The sequence below is a fragment of the Pyrus communis genome, chromosome 7, assembly GCF_041283825.1.
Source record: "Pyrus communis isolate YQ-2024b chromosome 7, ASM4128382v1, whole genome shotgun sequence".
Classification (NCBI taxonomy): Eukaryota; Viridiplantae; Streptophyta; class Magnoliopsida; order Rosales; family Rosaceae; genus Pyrus; species Pyrus communis.
This window is the reverse complement of record NC_142571.1, coordinates 9,881,798-9,907,889: the sequence shown is the minus strand read 5'-3', so window position 1 is coordinate 9,907,889 and position 26,092 is coordinate 9,881,798. Positions and strand designations below refer to the sequence as shown.

The window sequence follows — 26,092 nt, the reverse complement described above, 5'->3', positions numbered from 1 at the left end:
CTCAACATTCCAATTCAAATAACGAGAGAGTTAGAGAAGTCATATTCAAGCAAGGATTTGAGCATTTATTCAAGAGAAAAAGAAGGAAACAGGGAGAGACTTTCGAGACTAGGAGTAGTAGTCTTAGCAATTAAATCATAAGTAGATGATATAAATCCTTGAAAGGTCTATAAATTATATAAACATAACAACACCAATCACCTAGCTAAGTAGATTATAACTCTAGAACATAAGCGTATGCACCTGAAAACGTAAATAAACTATACTAAAGCATCCTAAGTCATCACTGTTTATAATCTTTATTAGTATAAACCAGAAGACATAGACATCTACTAATCAAGTTAATCCTCAAATATCAAAATTACCAGGCGTGAATGATCCTCACATTGGTCTCCATGCCAGGCTGATACTAGTTGTAAGCTATCTAGCCCAGAATTCCACTTAGCCATAGACAACCTGCAAGTGTTATAGAAAGGAAAAACAAATATGTCAAACCTGAACCACAATATCGAAAAATTATATTGGAAATCTGGAATTGAAGCCAAAGGACATTGTTTTCACGTTTTCACCAATATTATGCAAATGGATGCCCAAATCAATCAAAAATTGGAAACCTAGATCATAAACTCGAACCCAAATGAAATAGTTCAATCAAGAACATGTTTTTCATCCATAAGTGCGATTCAATCAAAGCAAATACAATTATTTCATTTTCCAATAAAAACATGGAAAACGAATACAAAAACAAACAAATAAGTTAGCAAACTAATGTGGTAACGAAAATGCATATTCAAAATGACGAAATTATTTAGACGAAAACACAATGAGCAAACTAAATACTGACTTACTAATAATCCAGATCACTATCGTCATCAGTAGTATTGCTTGAACTGTCAACTGTCATGAGTATTATTTTCCTCATTGCTTATGTAGTCATCAGTATCTGTACTACTTTCTTCATTATAATTATAAATGAATTCATTTACATCAATTCTAGGGAAGGGCCCCAAGATCTATAGTGACGGAGTCAATCTCAACTGCAAAGTACCTGTGACGTATCGGGAATGTCTGATGAAGAGTTCTCTTGGTATGTCACATCATCATCCCTACTATTACCCTCAGAGTCCCCCTTTTCCGGAATATCCCATACATTTCTATGTTGAATTCTTTGAATTACTTTCCAACCAGTACATGCTTTAGGATCAGCCACATAAAACACTTGCTTGGCTTGAGTGGCAAGAATATAAGGATCATACCAACGAGTGTTTGTGTTGATTGATATTAAGTGGTAGTCGAGCTTTATACTCCCTCGTTTAGAAGGGTCTGTATTGAACCAGTGGCACTTAAGTAACACCAGTTTATACCCCTGCCTATATAACAATTCAACGACACTAGTCAACTTTCCATAAAATTCTAATTCACCAATATCGACATCTCCAGGCACATGAAAATTTATAGCTTCTTTTTTTATGCAAAACTAAAACAATATACAATTTTAGACTTACAAATTTGGACTTGGCAGTCTCATTGGTCCAGTTTTTGTTCTTCCTGGCATAAGCAATCTCAAAGGTAACAATCTCAGGGAATTGAGAACCCGCTTGCCATTTATTAGTTTAGGTTCAAGGATAGTAATGATCAATATATAAGATCAACTATAAATGGCAGAAATTAAGTAGCCATAAAAATGGATCAAGCTAGCAACTAGATTCTTAAATAACAAAACATTATATTCAGTCAAAAGTCCTTATCCCTCGAACCCAAAACGTGTATGCCAAATTCTAATTTGCTACAAACATAGCATTAAAACATTCATTACTTAACTTATGTACATTCGTCCACTATGCAGGCAAATGGGCGTGAACCAGCATGATGCTCATACTTCTTTTGGGCTTGATTTTTTTTTTGTTAGCCTCTGATTGTTTCTATATTTCACCACAATAACAGTTTCTTAGCTAGTGCCATATACTTAACAAAAAATTAAGACCAAATGCATACATGAATCAACTAAAATAATACCAGAAACTTCTATGACTGAAAATGTTCGCATAAAAACTCCAACTGTCCAGGTTCCCCAGGTCTTGAGTCCATCTCTATCGAAGGATTGGCCAATGCCTCCTCAGCTAATGCCCACTCTAAAAAGTATGCATGTAACTCATACTTGAACTCCTTGTATCGTCTAGACATGAGCCTATCAACACAGTCATAATGTTCTTTAAAATTGGTGTCCAAGTCGAAGTTCAGATAATTAAAAATGAGTTGTGATTTTATTCCAATATATAAACTTAAGAGATTTAGGATCGTCAAAATTATTTTTGAGCGGGAAAGACCCCGCCAAGTTGTTACAAGATAAATAGGAATTCTAATGAAAGTGATATCGGATGGTGCGCTAAGAGCGAAGAATATGGGAGGGAGATCATGAGCAATTGGGGGATGTGAACCAACAAAATAGGAATAGAAATATTATGGGAGCGAGATCATGAGCAATTGGGGGATGTGAACCGACAAAATAGGTTAGGATTACCTTGGGAATTTGATAAGTTTGTTCTTATCACGTAGAGTTATTATCACTTTGCCGATGACACACTTTGTTGCCTCTCTTATCAATTTGCAATGAAATATTTTGTTGCCTCACATCGTCGGCTAATATTTCAATACAGCGGGAAAAGTTCCTGCCAGAGTTTACCCGTCAAAACAAAATTCGTCACGGCATCGAATCTACGCCTACAAAATGATTGTTGGCTAACGTTCCAATTTTCTCGGCTAAGATTGGCGTTGTAAATTGGTTATGGCATGAGTATTTAGTCGAAAATTAACATTTTTGTCGAGAAAGGACTCTTGTGTTGAAAAAAATTTGGTTTGGCGGCTTATAATTTGTCGGAAAAATGATAATTTCTAGTAGTGCCACTAGACCGTAGTACTAAGTGGCAATTACGAATTGGTTTTAAGATATAAATTGTTTACAATAATTCCTGTGGAAAATGACCTTACTAGAGCCGACTATCCTACAATAACCTTGTTTCTATTGCAAGTATTTTAGGTGTTTTAACCCTTTTTGCGCATGTGGTAAAAAATAAGGGATAAATTAGAATTAGATGCCTCATTTTAGATTTTTCTAAATTAAACATCTGTTACTTTTTAATTTTGATTAAAGTGCTTTTACTTTTAATTAAACTTTATATTCCAGGTATATTCTTAATTTAAGTATTTTATAAATTCTTTTAAATCCATTTCTATATATAAAAAAATGCACTCAATAATATTCATTAATTTATTGCTATTTTTATGGAATCTCATCCCTTCCTCAATTTAAGGATTCAATTATATCTACTCGGGTTCAAGATTAATTGGATGAAATATAGTTTTTCCAATTTCCAACTCAACATTTTATATAGATTATAAAAAAAACAAGAGTTGTTTATAATTAAAATTGAGATGTAGTTTTTTGGGTTACCCAACTTACACATAATGTACCATAAGTTTTGTACGTACCAAAATAAGGATAATACAACGTACTAAATAAAGAATTGCATAACGTATCAAAAGCAATATTTTATAACGTACCAAAATACTAATACGTACCCAGATTAAATTTATATAACGTACCAACAATGTACCAAATGATTGGTACGTTATATTTAATATATTTGTTTGGTACGTTATATTTAATATATGTGCATGTTATATTTCATAATTGTATGTTAATAGGATGCTTATGTGTTTTTAGAATTTAAAACAACAAATTATTTGAATAAGAAAAATTCATTTTGAACGAATTATGATAAGATAAGATAGGATGTTTGTGGTGATTTTAGAATATTTGTAATATTATTTTCTGAACTAGTTGGTTAATTAAATACAATAAAAATCATAATTTTTAATTAAAAATTAGTAGAAGAATGTTTGATCAAAAGTTTAAATGTTATAGATGTTTGATTAAAAAAAATCAAATTTGAGGCATCTATATCAAAATGCCCCAAAAGAAAGTGGTAAAAATCCTATCAAGAGCCACCACCAATCTTTTTAAAGATCCAATCATTCAGTCATTACCCTTAAGGAAGTAAATTCGAGCCAAATAAAAAGGGTCATGATGTGTCGCAAGAATACCTTGGTCCAACATCCACATTATTAATATTATCTTAACTCAATGAGATTAATTACAAAATATCACAATGATATTTAGTAGTGAACCTCCTATATAAGTTGTACATTATTTTGTTAGTTGTCTGATATGGGACTTTATCCTACAACAAGCTCAACGTGAATGAATGCCCTGGAGAAAAAAAAATTGAATACGTTACTTGCTTAAGTTGTATTCCAATTGTTTTGAATTTTAATACCGGTATATTAGAGCATCTTTCAACTATTTTTAGCATGTGGAACAAACTATAGTCAACTTATCACTACTCTTGGTTGGAGTACAATAATGGGCCAAAGCCCAAACATAAAACAAAACTAAACCAACACTACCAGATCAAAAAAGTGAAGCCCACATTATGCGTCTTTATTTGATGAAAAACCTACCTTTCTAGTGAAGCCTAGCATTGACCCAATTCATGCCTCTGTGAATTATAGGCCCATTATTACCAGACTACCAACAGCAAGTTAATTAAACTAATGAATAACTAGATTTGAAAACATCCAACAGTAAGTTAATTAAACTAATGAATAAATTTAAAGTATAGTAATAAATTATTGAGAGGGCTATGTTAATTTAGCCTCTTCAATTGGAGATAGTATATGAGTATGACTTACCACAGTTCATTGAAAAATAAATTTTTGTAGGGCTATAATTCTAGATGGGACTATATTTAGCCCTTTTAGTTGTAGATGGCCTTATAGATTGTTTTGGGTTTTCACCAAAATATTTATTGGGTTCTGAATTCCACATCATGAAACACATTTCCTTCCATATTTTCACATATGGTATAATGGTAAGCTACTAAGGCCATCTCCAACTGAAGGGTCCAGAGAGTCGAAAATAGCCCGAAAATCGTCTCCAACCGAGGGTTAGGCCAGAGGGCTCGTAGAATCTTAGAGGGCCACGCGAAATCTGAAAGTGATGGAAGGCTAGCTAGAAAACTGATTAATCCTGTTAGTTATAACTGACAGGAATTCTTAAAAAGAATTTTGAATCCAACGGCTAGCTGACGCCAGTTACCGTTAGATTCAAATTTTTTTTTTTTTTTTTTAGGTTTTTTGGGCCTTTTTAATAATTTTGAAATGGCCTTGTCTGCAATGAAAGGTAGGGCTTGGACCCGAAAAGAAGATGAAGCTCTTTGCAAGGCTTATAGATGGGTGTTGAATGATAGTGTGAGGGGGAATTGTCAAACAAATGACGGTGTTTGGACTCGTGTCCAAAAAATACTTAGAGTTCTATGAAGGCACCACTCCAATGAATATTCGAAACCACGAGAGTTGTTCTTCAAGATGGAAGAAACATCTTCAGCCAAGTTTGAACAAATGGCATCAAGCATTGTTAGCAGCCGTAAGTAGACACGAAAGCGGCGCTAATTACTACGACGAAGTAAGTGTTTTCACAATTTATTTTAAATATTTAGTTATATTACATTTAATTTCATAAATGAATTTCCTTTAATTTTTCTAGGTACGCCAAGCGGAGGAATTGTATATGGACAGCAGCTCGAAACCCTTTCAGTTTCACAGTTGTTGGGAAATTTGTAAGGGGTAGGTGTTATTTGAAGATCCATCACAGAGAGCTCCTACTCCGGTGTTCGGAACTGCATCCTTAGCTGCAAATATGGATGAAGATGGATCTCCAACCATTCAACAAACATGGGTAGAAAATCCGTCTTCGGGTGAAGGTTCCATACCTAGGGTTATGGGACGAAACAAGGCGCAAAGGTTGAAGGAAATGGGTAAGGCAAGTGATGATTACGCCGCTCAACATGAAGTGGCGGCCTCATTGCGATTATTGGCGGAGCAAAATGCCCTTGAGGTGGAAGAAAGGAGGTGTAGGCATGAAGAACGGGCCAAACAAATACAAGAAGAGATGGATGATAAGAATATGGAAAGGAACACTTTGAATTACACTCCAATGAGTAAGGCATGTTTTGATAGGAAAAAAAGGAAATTATGAGTCGACGACAGTTGTTTACCTCTGACTATACTCCTACGATGGCGGATGATAAAGATGATGTTGATTATGGATATTAAATTTAAATTGTTGTGGTTTTTAAATTTAAGTTCATGTTGTTTTCGAATTTAATTTGTAGTTTTTAAATTTAATTTGTCGTTTTTAAATTTTAGTTGTAGTTTTTAAATTTAAGTTGTTGTTTTTAAATTTAAATAATAAATTATGTTTGACCCTATGACCCTTGGTTGAAGACGGTTTTTTGTGATAGGGCTAAAATGAGCCCTCTGGCCCTTTGACCCTCAGTTGGAGACGGAGGCAGATATGATCATATACTGTTCATTAAAATATTAATATCTTGGAGGACCAGAGGGCCCTCTGGCCAGCCCTCGATTGGAGATGGCCTAAAAGACTTTCAAGTGCTTTAAAATTTATTGTAGTTAAGGCGGTGTGCTGCTTATTATGCATCAAAGTTCAAATGTTTTTCTTGGTAATTTAAATTAAAGTAAAGTAGAAAATCATTTGCATGAAAAAGAAAAGGAAGCGAGGGACTTGTGGCTTTATTGATTGAGAGTGTGTTCACTATGTTGAGAATTAAAAAATGCAAATAGAGAAACTCATCTTGCTCTTAACAGGCAAGCCAACCTTCTTCCAACCTTGACCTCCAACAAGAGAGAGAAAACCCATTGGATGATTCAAAGCAAAAACTGAACCTACAGAGTTTGCACATGAAAATGACCAATAGTCCTTTCTTTTGAATGAACTGAAAAGGACAGTCTTGAAAGGAATACATGGTCCTTACTCCTTAAGCATCTTTCCTATGTGAATTCTATTCAATGATTGTGGTCCAACACACTTTTGTTCTTTTTCAATCATTTAATTGGGGACTTTAGGCCTTCTTTCTGTAGTATTTTTAGCTCACAAAATCAAAAAGGTTCTACAGCTCCATTTTTGATTTTATGATAATTGTCAGACAAGAAGTCATCTGTCAAAGTCTAAGTCTAAAACCAAAATAAAAGGTAAAGTGAATAGTATCATGATTGACTTTTTAATGTAAAAATATGATTTTTCGTTAAAGTGAATAGTATTAGGAATTTTTCGTTAAATTTCCCTTTAATAAATCTCTTACAATTTATTAAAAAAATAAAATGCAAAATGCAAAATAATATGCTACTCCCCACCTATTGTTATTCCAAAAAAATTTAAATGCTATTTCCCCAACAACAAAATCTCCTCAAACGATAATCTATCAGCAAATGAATAACCCTCCAAATGCTTTGCTGTTGTGATTATGCACTCCAATAATTGTCATCAATATCCAATTATCATCCATTGCTAGCTTTTTACCTTTCACAACCCAATGTAAGTTTCGAGCTCATGTTACTTTGTCGCCCCGCAACCTATTGTTATTATGTTTCTTTTAAGCTCTTTATCAGTCATTTTACAAATAAGTAAACTTATAATAAATATTTTATTAAAAAGTGGATGGAAAAATAAGACACTGGGATGAAAATAATAGTACTATGGATAAATCAATTTGAATATGGATGTAAATAGTAAGTTGGGTGTAGAGATACAAAATGTGAGTTTGAATAAAGTTTTCCTATTTCGAGTAATCCTACTATACTGAGATTTTATTACTACATAATATGTGTTCAAACGAAAAGAGCGTAAAGTTTTCCTAAAAGAACATATATCAATTGTTATAAAGTTATATGATAATAAGTAGAATTTATGTCGGTCTCAAAATCGTTCCGGCCACATGACGATCGGGATGAGAATTTTGAGACTGTTTGTCCTACTATTTGTGCGGACGAGAATTTATTTTGGTCTCAAAACCTAAAGTGCATAAATTTGGAGTGAGCAAAATAAATTTAGTTATTAAAAAAAATAATTTCAAAAAAAAAAAAAGTTACACTGCATAATTGAAAATGTAAGCTACGTATTGCTACACTTCGAACAAAAAAAAAAAAAAAAGATAAGTACACACAGGTTGAGCTTGTTCGTCCCGTTTATACAAGTTGAAGCCGGAGAAAGTTTATTTCCTCTTTTCGGCCCAAACCACCCTTGATTGCCTTCAATTTAATACAAGTGTGACTTTTTTGATCTGATCTCTTATTTCAGCCGGAGACATAAAGTTTCAGAGTTAACTTCCCTTTTGGTAGCGCCATTGGTCAAAACTCTTGTTTTCCATGCACATATTTTGTCTATCTCAATCAACTTTCTATCGGACCACATATGCACTTGCGGCCTGGAACGCAAGTACGTGAGTAGGGCCACAGACACTAGTAAGCGATTCGTCCGTGGACATAAGTAATCATATATCCGTCACCGGGCATACGTGAGCACGTCCTTCCCCGGGCGAAAGTGAGCACAAATCCGGCCATGGAGGTACTGATTATCTGATCCAGGTGAGGACGATAAATCTAGCTTCAAACAAATTATAAGAATTGGAGAGGTTGCAGCTCGCCACTGGTTGTTAATTAGTGGCTTTTCTGCATAAACAATAAAGTTAAGAAACATCATTATTTGATCAAATCCCATTCGAATTTGTTTGGTCCCCACTTTAGATACGCAGAGTTCCAAAAGTCATTATTTGCAATTGCAGTCACATGCTGTGTAATGTTTGGTCTGATAACCGGATCCATTGTATAATCAAAACTCGCACAAAAAAAGCGTCGGTGTACGGAGTGATTTTATGACTACTGGAAATATATGTACATGTGAATTGAGTGTTCCAAACTGGTTAAACCGATGGGGCACAAAAATGTTTGTCCGTTTAATAGTCAAACTGGCCGTGAATCAAGCCTTCGTAGTTGTCAACAGATGAGGAATATCTCACTTATCTTTCCTTTGGTTTCTCTTTTACACAAACTTTTATATTGTTATAATGTCGAAATCAAATCAATTTTATAACTATATAGAGGTTTATTACTTAATAGAAATGTAACTACAAATATTTTTTTTTTTTGACCTAGTTATTCATAGTGAAAGCTATGTTGGAAAATAAAAAGGAAAATGTTTTAGGGATGCGATTTAATTAGTGATTTGATATGATTTGATTTGGTCTAGATTTCCTTGTCCTGTAGACAAATGATTGTTTTGATTTATTTCCTAGAATTGCTCCTTAGTAATTCTATAAATACCTCATTATAGAGAAGAATGTGATTTGATATGATTTGATTTGGTCTAGGTTTCCTTGTCTTGTAGCAAATGATTGTTTTGATTTATTTCCTAGTATTGCTCCTTAGTAATTTTATAAATACCTCATTATAGAGAAGAATATAGTATTGAAGTTGTATTTGAAAATTGTAAGATTGTAGAGAATTCTAATTTATCCTAGACCCTTTATTTTCAACTTGATATTAGAGTAGAGTTTGATTCTTGGTTGAACTTTGTTGTTGGCGCTTCCTTGTGGGTGCACGAAGCTAGCTAACTTTCTTTCTGCACCCACACGCCATGAACCTGAGGGTGAAGATTGTCTACGGTTGTTAGTAGAAAAATAAAAGTTAAAGTATTGCCGTTGCCATGATGAAGGAAAAAAGAAGAAAAAGTTGTGTTGTCGGTGGCTTGAGGAAGAAAAAAAAAACAAGAATGAAAAAGGAAAAAGAGATTTGGTGGTTGGAGCTTCCGAAAAGATGGGCTTTCGAAATGATTAGCATTTGTTTAAACTGGGCTTTCAAAAAGAGACGTTAGTTCGAACATATCAAGAGATTTATTTATCGGGCTTTTGAAAAAATACGTCACTTCCAATTAGGCTTTTGGAAAGATTAGTGTTTGTTCCATTGGGCTTTCGAAAAGAGACATTAGTTCTAAGGATTATGATTTGATAGTCGAACTTTCAAAAAGAGGCATTTGTTCTAGTTGGGTTTTCGAAAAGATTGGTGATAGTTACAATTGGACATTCGAAAAGAGACGTTAGTTATGACAGATTGTGATTTGTTGAGCTTTCAAACAAGATTGACGTTAGTTTCAACATATCAGTGAAGATTTTCGTACGTGTGGCTCACTTAATGCGTGGTCCCATACGAGGAAGGTGTTGAATTTACAGAGTTTCAAATTAGATCTTATTCCTCTCTTGGCAAACTCATTATTTCACATCATGAGTTTGGCGGCGGTGTTGGAAAATAAAAAGGAAAGTGTTTTGGAGATTTGATTTAATTAGTGATTTGATATGATTTGATTTGGTTTAGGCTTCATTGTCTTGTAGACAAATGATTGTTTTATTTTATTTCTTAGTATTACTTATTTGTAATCTTATAAATACCTCCTTGTAGAGACGAATAAATTATTGAAGTTGTATTTGAGAATTTTGAGATTGTAGAGAATTCTAATTTATCCTAAATCCTTTATTTTTAACTAGTTGTATGGATACAAAGAACTGCATTAGTAGTATAGCATGTCACATTCTAAGATGAGACATGGAAATAGATAGACACATAGTCTTTAATAGCCCCCCGAAAAGGGTGGAGGTGCTTTCTTTATTAATTACCTCTAATATAAGCCCTTCTTTCAGAAACCACTGTCATTGTGAGGTAGTCTAGTTTGCTCATATTTGTTTTGTTGATAACCTCTTTATGTTTTGTGGAGGGGATCAGCTAAGATCTTGAAGGACTCTTTATATAGCTTTAATTCTTTGTTTGGTCTTAAGCCCAACCCAACTACAAGCTCCATTTTTCTTGCGGGTGTGGATGAAGTTGAGCATTCTAGAATTATGCTTCTTTTCAATTTTGCCATAGGAATGTTGCCTATTCGCTACCTTGGTGTGCCTCTCATTTCAACAAAGCTTAATTTGCAAGATTGCTCCATTCTTATCGAGCGCGTTGAGGCTACAATTAGACCTTGGGAGAACAAGGTCCTCTCTTTTGCCGATAGTTTACAACTTGTTCAATATGTTATCTGTAGTATGCAAGTTTTTTGGGCCTTACACCTCATGTTCCCTAAGAAAATTCTTCGCGATATTGAGCAAAGGGTCCGAAAATTCTTATGGTCTGGTAAGCTTTCTGGTCATTGTATTGCTAAAGCTGCTTGGGATGATGTGTGCTTTCCTAAATCTGAAGGAGGTCTTGGGATTAAAAAATTGATTGACTAGAACAAAGCGCTTATGGTTAGACACATATGGAACTTGCTTATTGATGAAGACAATATTTGGTCCGTCTGGGCTAGAATCTATCTTTTGAGAAATATGAACTTTTGGTAGATTAAGATCCCCCAAAACTACTCGTGGAATTGGAGGAAGCTTCTCCGATCGAGAGATTCTGTTTAGCTCTTCTTCTTCCACAAAATTGGAGACGGTAGGGGAACATCTTTTTGGTATGATAATTGGCATCCTTTAGGTCTTGTTGTTGTCAATTGGGGCCGCCATACAATTGATAAGTCCGGGCTTCCAAAAACTGCTTTGGTTTGCAATATTTGGAATGGTTCTAATTGGTGCTGGCCTAATAATTCTTCTCGTGAGTTGTTGGAAATTCAAATTTCTATGTCTAATATTGTGCCAAATCGTAGCTTGGGCGATATGATTCGATGGACACTTTCATCGTCTAGCATTTACTTTGCTGCTTTTGCTTAGGATAAATTTTGGCAATCTAAGCCTACAGTAGGTTGGTTTAAGCTTGTTTGGTATATGATAGGAGCATATTCATGCGACTTAAATGGCTTGTTCTCGTACATTTACGTTATGTTTCTTTAGTTATTTTAGTCCTTTATGCTTCTTTTGTGTGTTTTCAGGATAATAAGACGTGTTTGACGAAAGGATGCATTGTGGAGTGTTTTGGAGCACTATTGGGCTAAGGATGGATAGCTTATGCTTGGAGCCCAAGTGTTGGATGAAATTGAAGGCCTTGTATGCACTTGAGGACACAAAACAATGGCCCTAACCCAATTACATAACACCTTGCCATGGGCTTAACACAAACACCATTCCTTGCCATGCAAGGGGAAGCAATTTGGGTCCATTTCATGCACTTAAACCCTAGCCCAATTACACACCAATTTCAGCCACATGAACACAATCTTACCCATGCCGTGGCCCTTGCAAATCCATCCCATTTTCAGCCATTACACTTCATCATTGCAGCCACATTTCCAACCCACATGCATATTCAATCATTCACACTTGCACCCTTTATTCTTCATCATTTCAGCCATGTATAAGTAGTCTTGCATTTGCAGAAAATCCACTTCCTTTACACATGCATTCATCATCATCACTCTAGTTTTAATTTACATGCAAAACCATCAACACATGCACCCATCACCAAAACACTTACCTTTGCCGTGAGTTCCCTTGAAATTCCAGCTTTCCCATTCATCATTTCACCAACAATTCAGCCACATTCCACATGCATAACCAACCTAGTGTCACTCCCATTCATTCCCTCTAATCATTCATCCACCCTAGCTACCATCATTCACACAAACAACATCCATGCCGTGGCCTACACACACATGCATCCTGAAATCCTTTTTGCCGTGCCTTCCCCTTAGATTTTCAGCAACTTCTCTTCATCATTGCACCACAAATCATTCAACAAATGCATCCATAATCATTTCTCCAACCTAGCATTCCCATTCTTTAATCCAATTTCAGCAAACACATGCTTTCCAATCTAGCATTCCCATCATAATTCCACCACCAATTCAGCCACAAAACATCATCATTGCACCACAACATTCCTCCTTTGCCGTGGCCTTCATTCCCATTTCCAACATCTTCACATGCATTTCCAGCTTTCACATGTCTTCACATTCATTTCCAAACAACAATCACTTCAAATGCCATGCATTCACATGCATTTTCAGCACCTACACACCTCACACACATGCAATTTCAGCACCAACAAGCATCATTGCCGTGTACCCCTTATGTATTTCCAGCTTTCACATGCTTTCCTAACTGTTTTCCATCATTAATTAGCCACTTGCATCTTAAACAAACAGCCATATACACCTCCATTCCTCTTATAAAAACCCTTGCATTCTCATTCATTGGTGATTCATTCACTCTTCCATACACATTTCAGTCACAAACACCAAGCAACAAACTCCTTGTTGCCGTGCATCTCCCTTACAATCCAAACACCATTCCAACACTTCACAACACCACTCCTCTACCATTTCCATAATCCCCCAAACCTCACCTTAGACCTTGTGCTACAACAACGAGGAAGAGAAGAGGACCTAAACGTTCATACAATTCAAGTTTGAGTTGTTGGAATGTTTAGGTGATTCTTTGATTTCAATGTTTCATTTTAATTCTCTTTGTTTTGTACGTATGAGGAATGGAAGAGAAGAGTGCCTAAACGTTCATACAATTCAAGTTTGAGTTGTTGGAATGTTTAGGCGTTTCTTTGATTTCAAAGATATGAGGAACTAAACCCCCTTTAGCTAGGGGGTGATTCGAAACTATGTTTATTACTTGCAATATGAATTGATTAACTTTCGTTGGAATTTCATAAGTTGTGGATTCAATTTGTTTAACCGTTTGATTGATAACTTATTTATGAATGTTTATTAAGAATGCGCGCTTAATTTTCATGCATGAATATGACGCTAGAATATAAGTGAGTTTCACCTAATCGTTATGAACTTATATTCACAAGTAGTGGAGGTTGCTTATAAACAATCGCGTTAAATGAATTCTTGGCATGAGTTTCATGCGTATTCCATAGTAACGAATGCCTCGTCAACACTTATAGTTTTCATAATGCTTAATGATCTTTGATTGTATCTTTATTGTGCTGTTCACGTAAAGGACTTTTGGAGAATGTTGTGAATTGCGTTGCGCTAACCCATCCAATTCATTAACTTAAGGAAAACTTGACGGTTAATTTAAGCGGACCTAATTAACCCGGGGTGATGAGTTTCATAATTTATTGAAATGCAATTGGAAATCTTTTTATTATGTAAGTGTAACATGTGTGGAGAAGAACCCCTTAGCTATTCTATCATCCATTCATTCCATTTCGTCAATTTTGTTTTTATAATCTGTTTTAATTAGAATCTGTCCATTTAGTTTATTTTCGTCCAAACCTCAATCCCCATTTATTTTAAAGTGTTAGATTAGTTAGAAATACTTTTAGTTTGTGTTTATAAGTGTTTTGATTCAATTTGTTAAACAAATTCGTCCAAATTTGTGTTTGTGCTCAAATCTGCCCAGAAAGTGGTTTTTAGGCAGATTTGAGTGTGTTTGTGTTGTTTTGAATCTTTTGGTTTGTTTGAGTGTTTTAAGCATTTAGTTTTGCATTCTTTGAGTCTAGTATAGTGTTTTATATTGTGTTTTTACGTTTTTGAGTCAAATCCAAGTGATTAACAATCCCTCCTAATCCCCGGTCCAGAACGATCCCTACTTATACATATACTACAATTTGACGAAAAGAGGGTTTAATTTGTGCGCGTATAAATCTCACATCAGTATAATCAAAATATTCCCAAGATGAGCTTCATTCTTTGATTGGCTATTAAATGCAAGCTTTCCACTATGGATAGAATTTTGACTTTGCTCCGTCGGTTCTACTCACTTATGTACTCTGCTCTAGTGCCACGAAGTCCCATTGCCACCTTTTCTTTGAGTGTCATTTTACCGTTGCTATTTGGTCTTCGATTCTATTCAAGTGCAGTGTCCCTCGGCTAAGGCTCCCTTGGCCTCTTTTTGTCATGTGGGCTACTAGCCGTTGCAAGGGAAAATCTCTATCTTCAATAGTTTTGAAGTTAAGTTTTGCTGTTACAGTGTAATATGTTTGGAGGGAGCGGAACAAATGTAGATTCAAGAACTCATGTCAACCCACTGCAGTGGTTCACAACTCAATTAAGTCCACCATTAGACTTCGATTAAGTTCTTCGAAAATCGCCCATTCCGCTGCTAATGACTCTGCTTTATGGGAATGGAATATAACTATGATTAGTTAGTGCTTATTTTTGCTACTTTGATGCAGCATTGCCAGCTCTGCTGTCTGTTTTTCTTTTAGCTGCAACTTTTTGTTGCGTGTTTGTATTTTCAGCTACACTTTGCTGCTTGTATTCTCTTTTTCTCATCAATATATTTTATTTATCAAAAAAAAAAAAAGTCTTTAATATAGTACCTGTATATACGTATGTGGTGTTCTCTATAATGTCAAAAGTTTAATGCCAAGAAGTTGTAAACATGCTTGAGAAGTAAGAAACAATTTGGCTTCAACAATAAAGTGCTTATGTTGACGAGTTGTTACGTACTCACAAACTAAAAGACATAACACCAACTCATAGGAAAAAATCATTGTCCTATACGAACTTTAGGGAAATATATTGTTTCATCTTAAATTTTTTTTTTTTTTTTTTTTTGTGACGTTGCATATTTTTAGACTTATTAACAATCATTACTTTTTCGAGGCAAGTTTCTTAAGACGAGACTTAGAAAAATTATAACTTATTACAATGTGAAAGTTTATTCCTACATATAACTTGCACAAGTTGAGACCATAACGTTTTATGGCTAAATAGAAAGGGAACTGTTATTAACACTTCAAAAATCTCATTCTACATATTTTTCTTTCTAATTATTGAAAGTTTGGAGTGCAAAATGAGATTTTTGGAGTGCCAATAACAATTCCCAATAAAAATTATACTGAACTAGGTAGCAATATCTTTTATATTTTATTTTTGACGATGAAATTTCCTTATCTATTCTACCTAGCTTTTTTTTCTTTTCTTTTTTTTATTTTTTTTATTTTTTTTTTAACTACAATGAATAATAGAGAGGAGAATTGAACTTGAACATGATAAAGAATATTCTTAACTAATTATTGTACAAATTATTTATCTCTACCAATCTTGTTTAGCTTTTCATTCTTTACATCTTTCATTTTCTTTGCTTTTATTGTGAATATATATATATATATATATATGTATGTATGTATGTATGTATGTATGTATGTATGTATGTATGTATGTATGTATGTATGTCTTGGGGAAAATTTGAAATGTAATACCATTTTTTTAATTTGTCATATGAACTAAAACTTTAAGCAATTTATCATAGAAATTTTTATAATTATTAATTTGTCATTTCAAATTAACTCTGTTAGTTTTCTATCCAAAAGAAGGTTATTTTGGACTTTAACCACAATTTTCATAAGTTTATTTATCTATTTATTTATTATTTTTATACAAAGATATATGTACACCAGTGGTGGGTGATAAATTGGTTTTCAACGTTCGACTTCCTTTTTATACTCTACTTATCTTTTGGTATATAAAAAATGGTCACGTTCGTTTAATAAACTTACGATGAATGACTAAAAAAGTACATTAGGCTCATTAACATGGAGTTGAACTAATTACAAACTTCAAGAATACAGCCATGTTCATTAAAAAAAGGGAGTTGAAATGTCCAAAATAATCTTGAAGAGGATCAGAGTAGGGAGTTGAAATATCCGAAATAACCTTGGAGTAAGTCATGTACCTTGCACATGGCATATTTTGGAAAACTTAACAGGGCCAGTTAGGGTGAGAAGACAAATTAATGATTTTTGAAACTTGATATGACAAATCACCTAAATTTTTAGTTTGTATGATAAATTACAAATAGAATATAAATTCATACGACATTTCAAAAAAATTCTTTTAATATTAATTAATTATAAACCTCAAACTTTAAATTTACAATTCAACTATATTCAATTTTTTTTGAAACAACGACAAAAAACCTATATTCAATTTTAAAAATGGAAGTAATTGTTTGATTTATGATGAACCACGTCATTTGAAGTGTACGAGTGCTACGTTGTATTCGAGTTGTCAAAAAATAAAATATAAAACATTGGTGTATTATCTGAAATACCATTACATAATATAGTTTTGAACTTGGAGTACAATTGATTTTAAATGCAAAAGTAAATAATCACTTTTTGGATAGGTTAGTATTGGATTTTCGTACTCTTATGCACTAAGGTTGATCTTGTAAAATTCAACATATTTACCGTGAAAAGAATTTAGTTGCTAATGATTTGCCTCTTTTGGGTCTAGTCAATTTTAGCAAACTCCTCCTTATCGTCGGTTACTATTTGCAGATATATATGAGGACTTGTGATCTTGTAATATTCTTATGTAATTTTTTGTTGTTGTTGAGCTTATACCCGTTGTAAATAAAATAAAATAAAGTTTTATAATGCTACTTTAATTTTCTTCAAAAAGAACATCTATGCATTCTGATTCCACGTGACGACTAAAACGATGAGCTATGAAACTAAGAGCTTTTAGTTAGGCGGTGCTCAGAAAAACATAAAGATTTTTTCAATATAAGGTGTGTGGTGATCTCATTGTCCAAGCGTTTTCTTTGCTCTCCAATTAATTTACTCCCATCTCAGGTTCCTATCTCCCATCATTTCAGAAAAGCTCACAAAGTGGCCGGCCGGCCGTCTCATTCACATCAAACCCATTGATAAGATATATGCTACAGCTACTTGCAAAATTATCTGTCAAGGACCCATGCATATATTTAGACGTTCTAATCTCTTTCTATCCGATTATAACAAGAGAGAGTAAATTTTGAAGCTCAATTATCTATCATATCCATGTTTTATACCATGTGTATGCACCTTTATGCATAGAAAGTATGAGCTTTTTAGCCTATCTCCTCTAGATTTGATGGCTTTCGGAAAAATAATCACTTCTCCTTTTCCTACAATATCTTAGGTTATGTGAAGAGAGAAATACAAAGAATGAGAATGCTGAATGCAACGTGGGCATGAAATTTCCATTTCAAAGATGGAATCATTCGTTTGTTCATACATTTTGTTGAAGTTTACCATTCGATACATATGATCAACTAATCAAGTAGAAAATGATAAATATTGAGTGTTCTGTTGTTCAATTAAAAATCAATCAATCACATATCAAAATAACTATATTAAAAAAAATTAATTTATACTTTTGGTGTGAACCAAATATGTGTGAATAGTGTTAATAGTTTACGGATAATATTTGCATCTCTCACTTAAAAGGGGATGAGCTCTCCCTTCCATATGGATCAACATGTTCATTCTTTTAAAAAGCAATTTGAAAGAATGGACATGTGTCAAGAGAGGATTGGTCTATATATCAAAGAGATGAATGAGCTCATCCATTCAAGTGAGGGAAGTATAATCCATTATGTGTGAATAGTGTTAATAGTTTACGGATAATATTTGCATCTCTCACTTAAAGAGGATGAGCTTTCCCTTCCATATGGATCAACATGTTCATTCTTTTATAAAGAAATTTGAAAGAATGAACATGTGTCAATAGAGGATTGGTCTATATATCAAAGAGATGAATGAGCTCATCCATTCAAGTGACGGTACACGAATTTGGTTCTACCGCAATAGTTTGTTGTTTTACTAGTTGAATCCATGAATGGAGCTAGGTGTCTTAAGTACATGAAATGAAACTCTAAGCTAGTTTTAGAGAGATTATATTTTTTGTATCTTTCTGGTGTTTACTACATAATGTGACAAATGATGTATAATAAGATAAACTCATTATTTGACACAACATGTATGTATCACTTATCACATCAGATAATACATCAATTTGATATAAAAATGTAAACACCCTAACATTTTCCAATATTTCAATTGCACAATAAACGGGCCAAAGTCATTCAATGTACAGTCTAATGATAAGATGAGTGAACCCTTTTGCCAAGGTGACATTTTGATCAAAGTTGACAAATAAGCATCCAATCATTTAAATGTCCATCTTTGAGCAAACATTGCATGTTATGTTGGTCATCTGTTGATGACTGTGAAGAGGATGAATTGATTTTAATTAATTTTTATTAAATGGAAAGAAATGGTCATATTTAGCTTGTAATTTTTCTTCACTATTCTAAACTAATTAGTAGTGCAAAAAATGTACGGTTATGATTCAAATGAAGAAAAAAAAGTATTTTTACTTAATTACTTGTCAATTTAATCGATATAAAATTAGGGTGCGTAGTAGTCCAGACTATTAAAGACTTACCCATTTAACTTGACTGAACTTGTAGTTGATATATCATGAATTCTTATGCGTAAATGTTGTGTAAACTGGTTCGTGCTATTGATACGATGATTTTTCTTCATAATTTTTATAGAACTTAATGGATTGTTATTTTTCTAACTAATTTTAAGTGTCATTGATAGTTAGCAAATAAGGGTATTTATAGTAAACAAATGAAACTAATATTATACAAAAATTGGGAATATATATACAGGGAATTACTAGTTGATAACGGACTAAAAGAATTTAGTAGGATTTGTTACGGTCAATGTGATGCTATTGTACTTTCCCCTCTTGATTTGTTGTTTGCTTGTGTGATCCTTGTATTTTGCATTTAAATTATTCAAAGTCAATTTCAACAACCACAAATTGTTTTCAACAAAACTTTTCAATTTTTATTTTCAAGTTTAAATTAGTTATAATTTAACTTAATTAGGTAAGGTTTCTTAGGATTAAATCAAATCTTTGTGGGAAGGTAATCTGTGTTGCTTCATGTACCATCTTTTGATTCATACACTTGCTTGTGAGCATTTGTTTAATTTTGATTACTATAATTTTCGCAACAATTAGTTGAAACTTAAACTTAAGTGTACACAGAATGCCCCTGTAGTGCACTACAATTCACCCGAAATCAAGGATCTCAAATCATTCCGCGGAATAAAAAACTAATACTACAATAAAACCTCTCTAAAGTAATATCTATAATGGAATAATCTCATGAAGTCATAAAAAATTTCAGTCCAAACTTGGGACCAATTATGTATTAGAATAAACTCCATATTATAATAAGTTATAATTTTTCTTAGTCCATCTTAATGAAACACACATCCACATAGTTATAATTGTTAATGAGTACAAAAATATGCAGGAAATAAAATAGTTGGCGCCTAAGGAATCCTATTTAGAAAATACCACATTCATTAAGAATAAGTCAATAAAGTAATCTTTTTTACCTACACATCTATTAAGTAATATAATCTTCCTAAAGTTATAAGACTTGGTCTCAACTGTGTAATATAAAGAGGTCTTACTCTATATTGATTCTCATTGAAAGATACCAATCATATACATGTAGCCAGCTGATATAATCAAAGACATTATTGCACCATAGTATTCGAAATCCACGTTCAAACCAGTTCTTGCCCATTCATAAGTATGGAGCATGTGATATCTTGCTTATTAGCCCTTAGAGCTAGATGCTGGAGGTTGATGGAACTGCTGATACATGGCTGCCATCATGCTGTAAGCATCCATGGTCATAGGCTGCGAAAAAGTTCGAAATACAAACATTAAGGGGGCAATGCTATAATCTCCGTTTTAATTAATACTGCTTTGTCTGTCGAAATAGTTTATTGTAAATATAATATAAAATTTAATCAGTAAATTAAATTCTAGATTCAAAGCATACCTGTGATTGGCATGCGAGGAACGCCGACAAGTGATCAGGCATTACTCCCGTTGAAGCAGCTGGTAGCCTGTCACCGCCGGTGCCATCCCAAGAAGCCGCCATGGGCATGAATGCGGATGGGTGAAGAACCGGAGGAATGCCGGGGCGGCCAATGTTGTTCATGTCCATTCCCATTCCCATCCCTATTCCCATGCCCATCCCCATGTTTCTTGGGGCGGCGGCCATCATAGACATTTGAAGTTGTTGCATGGCCATTGGTAACATCATGGCAGGCATGTTCATTCTGCTTATCATTTGGACTTGTGCTTGCAATTGCTTCAAATATTCAATCACTTCGTCTAGCATTGAAGCTTTATCAGTCTGAAATAAAATGTTGGTTATTTAGAGTTATAATTGTATGTATTATTGCATATATTAGGCCCGGTTTCGAATCAAATAACATTTTTTGCATGTATTATCACATAGATTAGGCATGTTGTATTCTTATTTTACATATATATATATATATATGTATGTATGTATGTATGTATGTATGTATATGAGGCCTTTATGGGAGGGGATTTCCAATTTTTCTAAATGAGGGCTAGTGGTGGCCCACACAACATTGAACTTCAATGATCTAAACCATCTAGTTTTCAAGTTGCACCTCATAGATCATCTCTTGCAAAATATTAGCCAAATCAGAAATATTTGAGACATCTAATTGAGTTTAAAGAAATTGACGAACATTTTGTTCTATAAGAAATAATGAAATTTCATTGTTGAATTGAATTTTTGCAAGGATAATTTATGAATCGAGACTTACAAAATAGACAATTTGGATCGTTGAAGTTCGATGTGAAGTGAGTCCCACAACTAATCCCCATTTACAAAAAAAAAAATGGGAATCCATCTACTTAAAGGGCCTATGTATATTTATTATATGTAATAAACAGTAATTTATTTTATAATGTAATTTTATTATTAGTATGCATTCAAACATGGCAGTAAATTTTTTATTTTTTATTTTTTCAATTCGCAAGATTTATTTCATCAGGTGACATTTAATTGCGTTGATTAATTTGAAAAATAACTCTTGATAACAAGTAACTACTTCTTTTTTCCTTTAAATGTGGTCAATTGGGGGCAATCAATGATTATCTATCCCTTCTGGGCCCGGAAGGGCTAAGATAACAAGTAACTAACTAAATAAATGTCAAATGTCATTAAGATTATTTTAGACACCCAAAAATACAAATTGTGCAAACTCAAAATTAAGGAAGTTGCTTAGTTGGACATAGTCATTGAATTATGTTTGGAAAAATTACTATGGTGTTAAATTAAATTGAATTTTAAGGAGTAAAATTAAATTTTTAGTAAAATGTTAAATGTACCCTTTGAAGGTAATTTTACTACCTGAAATTGTACATCCAATTATATTTTCTCAAGAACTGTTATTGGCACTCCATAATTCTCATTTTGCACTCAAACTTTCTATATTTAGAAGCAAAAAAAAAAACTTGTAAAGAGTGCAAAATAAGAATTTTGAAGTACAAATAGCAATTCCTTTTCTCAAAACCTACAAAATGTTAATCTCACATTCAATCTCTATTCCACTGCTACATATATGTTTCATGTTAGAAACTTACATGTTATGGATTTATACCACTTCATTCTCTATTATTCTTCATTACTCTTCACGTGATTAAATATATACAGATTGAGGGGATATAAACCCAAAATATACCTCTAAGGTTTACTCTTCAGAGTTTGACCGCATTTCTACAACTTCTTTGTTCTTTTATCCATTATGCACATTTTTCTTTCAACCCTAAGCTACCATTTTTCTTTTTAAGAGGCATTAGATTGAACAAATCAAAGAAGAATCAACAGAAATAATTAAGTATGTAAGTGGTGAAAAAATCATTCACCTACAGCTGCACATCAGGTTAGAGATTTATAATATACGAAGAAAGTTATTCTTATTCGGGGATAACAATTTGTATGACACGAATTCACCGTCACAGTGAAGTATCGTGCTAATAACACAAGGACATGGGGAAAGAATTAATACATGTCTTTTATTGGTAAAAAAATGCTACTCTTAGCACATATTTCTATCATCTCTCTAATAGAGATGAGATCAACATGCGTTAGCGAGTTCTACCTCTAATAGAAAAATGGTACAAATAAGTGGTAAATGTAGCATGATTTATTTTTGACACTTTTTAAGAATGTCACGCGATAGTAAACCGGTGCCATAAAAGTCATCTATTTGAGAGGGATCACAATACACAAGGATTAGGGCCTACCACTTGGAAATATTTAAGTGGAATCGGGAAGTTGTCCCATAGCGAACAACCTCCCGTTCAATTGTACATTGTTACAAAATGGATGTGTGGACTAGGATCATTGAATTCACCAAAAACACACACAACCACATGCAAATGCAATGAGATTTTGGACAACATTTATGGTAATCGGCAGACCTGTCTCATGCTTATAAATCAAAATGTGAAACCAAAAGTACCCTGAAGTGACTATTTTTCTGTCAATAGCGGCCCTTGGGGCATGCATGCATTTCCTCCCAATTGATGAGAACAAATTGTGAAATCTCAAGTGATAATTAGTATCTTTTTCCTTTGGCTTAGAAGATGTTGAGGACTTGAATCGTACCTATTGTCGTGAGTGTTAGAATAATTACGGTACCACTAAAACTACAAAGGCTCTACATGATAACTAGATGATATTAGCACAAGAAACGTTTTATTGATTATCTGATGACTAAAATATGTATGATCACTTATTTTTAGATTTCTTAAAATGTGGAGAATAAATATTGTGTTTTTAATATTTTAAATATAATTATTAATATCAAATTTAAATATGAGTGATTATAAATTTTTAATTATCAGGTCACCAAAAATACACAACTCATATTGACATCTAATTTGACATTCATTGAGGTTTTGTCACTTTTACTATTATTCGATGAAACAAAAACAAGAAAGATAGTGCACATAAACCCAAAAGTGGAACATCATACCTTACTGGAATTTGGGACCAGCTTCTGCAGCGTCTTCATCCTTTGATTGATCTTATCTCTCCTTTTCTGCGAAAAAAAAAAAAAAATTTAATGAAAAAAAAACTTGAAAATTTTAAGTTTACAAAATAAAAGTTAAAATGAATAGTATTGACTTTTTAGTGTAAAAATATGATTTTTTTTTTATTAAAATAAACAGTACCCGAAGCTTTTCGTTAAAATTCCAAAAAAAAAAAATTTGTAGTTAAGAAACGGCTATTGTGATAATAAGAAACAATTATGATATATAATTTGAATCCGAAGAGGTCAAGTAGCTTTCTATCGGACTGTATATGCTCATCACCTACCTTTAGACTGGGATCCACTAGGTATAGACTATACTCAATCCAATCATTGATATATATGTTACATTCTCAGTTCTTGATAAACAAACTGAAAAATTCGTCTTACATATTTATATGTGTAATGTTACCTTTGTCGTATATTTGTATTGTTTTTAAATAGAAGTAGAATTCACAAATACATGTAGGATAAGAGTAATATTTTTGTATTTATATTATTCATTTCCTTTCATTAAAAAATTTGATATATATATATATATATATTAATTTGTTCATTTATTGCGACAAAGTAAACTGAGAGAGAAATCATAATTTTGAAGTATCATTGACAGCTTTTTGTTTAGGTACTAATATTGAAATTTTTTCAAAGTAAAAAAAAAAAAGTATATATTAGAAGTTGTCCAAATAAAAGAAAATTCTTCTGTACGTACATATATGACTGGATTGTATTTCTAAAGGCTCAATTCGGATAAAAAGAGAGAGCTAGCATACTCGTTCAGACTGGTTATGAATAGCGGCAGCCCTACTCCTTTTTGTAGAAATCGAAGATTTTCCAGTACTTCGTTTCTTTCTGTCATCTTCATCTCCTACCTCCCCCTTCAAAAAAAAAGAAAAAAAATTAAAGAAATAAATAACAAATTAATTAAAAAATAAAAATAAAATAGGGAAACCCTAGTAACCAACAAATCCATTATATTATTCAAATAATAATTCAGATATAATTATCTAACACGTATGCACATATTTGGGGAGTAAAACAGGGAGTTTGCCTGTGGTCTACTGTGACAAACGGAGTCATAGTCGCTTGCCTTTGTGCTGTCAAGTGTAACATGTTGGCTATCGATCCCAAACGTGGCACTACCACTCACACTTTGCGATCTGCTGCTCCACTCAGGTGTTTCAGGGACACGTGCCAAGCTCGTTCCTTTTCCAGAAAGAAGGGTGTCATCGTCGTGTGTGGCGGCACCAGTGGTGCCACTGCACGAATCTACTCGAGTGGAGCATCCTACCATGCCCGCACCAGAAATCACCCCTGGCATGGATATGGACTCGATCATTTGACTACTTGGGTCATCACTTTGGTTCCTGCAAGGAACCAATGCGTCCATAGTCACAGTGGTGGAGGGCGTTGCTACAGCACGGTGTCGATCAAACCAGGTCAATAGTTCCTTAGCGCCGCTGCCGCCACCAGAGGAAGAATCAAAGGGAGGCTTGAGAGGACAGGGTAAAGCTGTGGATGTGGCTTGGTTGACTATTGATTCAAGGGTGCCACTTGCCCGGGGCTTGTCCCAGGTGGTGTACTTAGTAGTCATAGATAAAGGCTTCGCCAACAGGCGCGGTGGTCCTAAGCCGTGCATGGCTACCTCGCCGTTTTCCCATGTCAACTCTGCTACTTCGTAGTCCAACCTGCACATAAATGTATAAATAATTTAAGTGATTCACTAATAATGGGTAATCTTTTATGTACATCATTTTTCTTCTCCGTTTATTTCTGCCACTTAATTCTCCTCCGACTTACTCGATTCAAAGTCTAAAATAAACAGGAGTGTGCATTCATAGCAAAATAGTACGGAAATCATTTCCCTTAAAAACTAATCAAAGCAGTGAGAAAGAGAGAGTTTAGCATACAGAGGGATATCTGTAGGTGCTGTGTGAAGGGAGTGGGAGCGAGAAGAGAGCCTAGGAGCAGGTGGAGTAGTAGCAGTTTCATCAAGATCCCAGCTAGGAACTCGCTGGCTCATTTTTTGAGAGAGCCCTTGATTTGAGTACTTGTAATGGTGTAGTAGATCTGAGAGGGAAGTGGGTAATTATATACTAATAGTCTAACATGGTTGTTTCTTCTTCTACTGCTGCTTCAATTATATTGTGCAAATTTGTGTATGGAACAAGCAGGGCCTGACTGTTTGAGAATGGGAAAAGGGAGAATGATGAGAAGAGAAGGATAGGGTGCCGGGTCATTTTATTATGCCCAGAGCTGCTGGCTAATAATATCCTGAGAAAGTAAGGAGATGTCTCTGACAGCTTTTAATTCTGAGTAGTAGTATCTGACTATTTGAGATGGGTACTAATGTTAAAGAGACTCTCTATTTAAATCATGTATTATAAATTATATGATTTGAATTATTAAGTATTAATTAACGTGTTTATTTTATACTTATGATATATCACATAATTTACAAATTTGATCTAAAAAATTGAGTTACCTGAGATTATCCATTTGAGATACCAAAAAG

The 26,092-nt window shown here is 33.7% G+C and overlaps 1 protein-coding gene and 1 pseudogene across 2 annotated transcripts; both read right to left on the bottom strand.

Moving 5' to 3' along the window:
• Positions 1–489: 489 nt before the first annotated feature.
• On the bottom strand, positions 490–8,617 carry LOC148695690 (uncharacterized; annotated as a pseudogene).
• An 11,370-nt stretch (positions 8,618–19,987) lies between these two features.
• Positions 19,988–25,918, bottom strand: UNE10 (basic helix-loop-helix (bHLH) DNA-binding superfamily protein). Of its 2 annotated transcripts, none has more exons than XM_068474834.2 (6): positions 25,488–25,918; positions 24,629–25,265; positions 24,351–24,455; positions 23,521–23,586; positions 20,496–20,855; positions 19,988–20,350 (listed from the first exon to the last, which is right to left on the bottom strand). In XM_068474834.2, the coding sequence occupies exons 1-6, from the start codon at positions 25,598–25,600 to the stop codon at positions 20,267–20,269; spliced, it is 1,365 nt and encodes a 454-aa protein (XP_068330935.2). In that variant the 5' UTR covers positions 25,601–25,918; the 3' UTR covers positions 19,988–20,266. The 2 variants fall into 2 exon arrangements, with proteins under 2 accessions (XP_068330935.2, XP_088554186.1); XM_088698060.1 differs by having other exon boundaries at positions 24,668–25,265; positions 25,488–25,853.
• Positions 25,919–26,092: the final 174 nt, after the last annotated feature.

Coding starts and splice junctions, on each gene's coding strand:
- UNE10 (XM_068474834.2), bottom strand. CDS start 25,600: ATGAGCCAGCGAGTTCCTAGCTGGGATCTTGATGAAACTGCTACTACT. Junction 25,266..25,487: donor GCACCTACAGATATCCCTCT/GTATGCTAAACT, acceptor ATTTATGTGCAG/GTTGGACTACGAAGTAGCAG. Junction 23,587..24,350: donor TTCATAACCAGTCTGAACGA/GTATGCTAGCTC, acceptor TTTTTTTCGCAG/AAAAGGAGAGATAAGATCAA.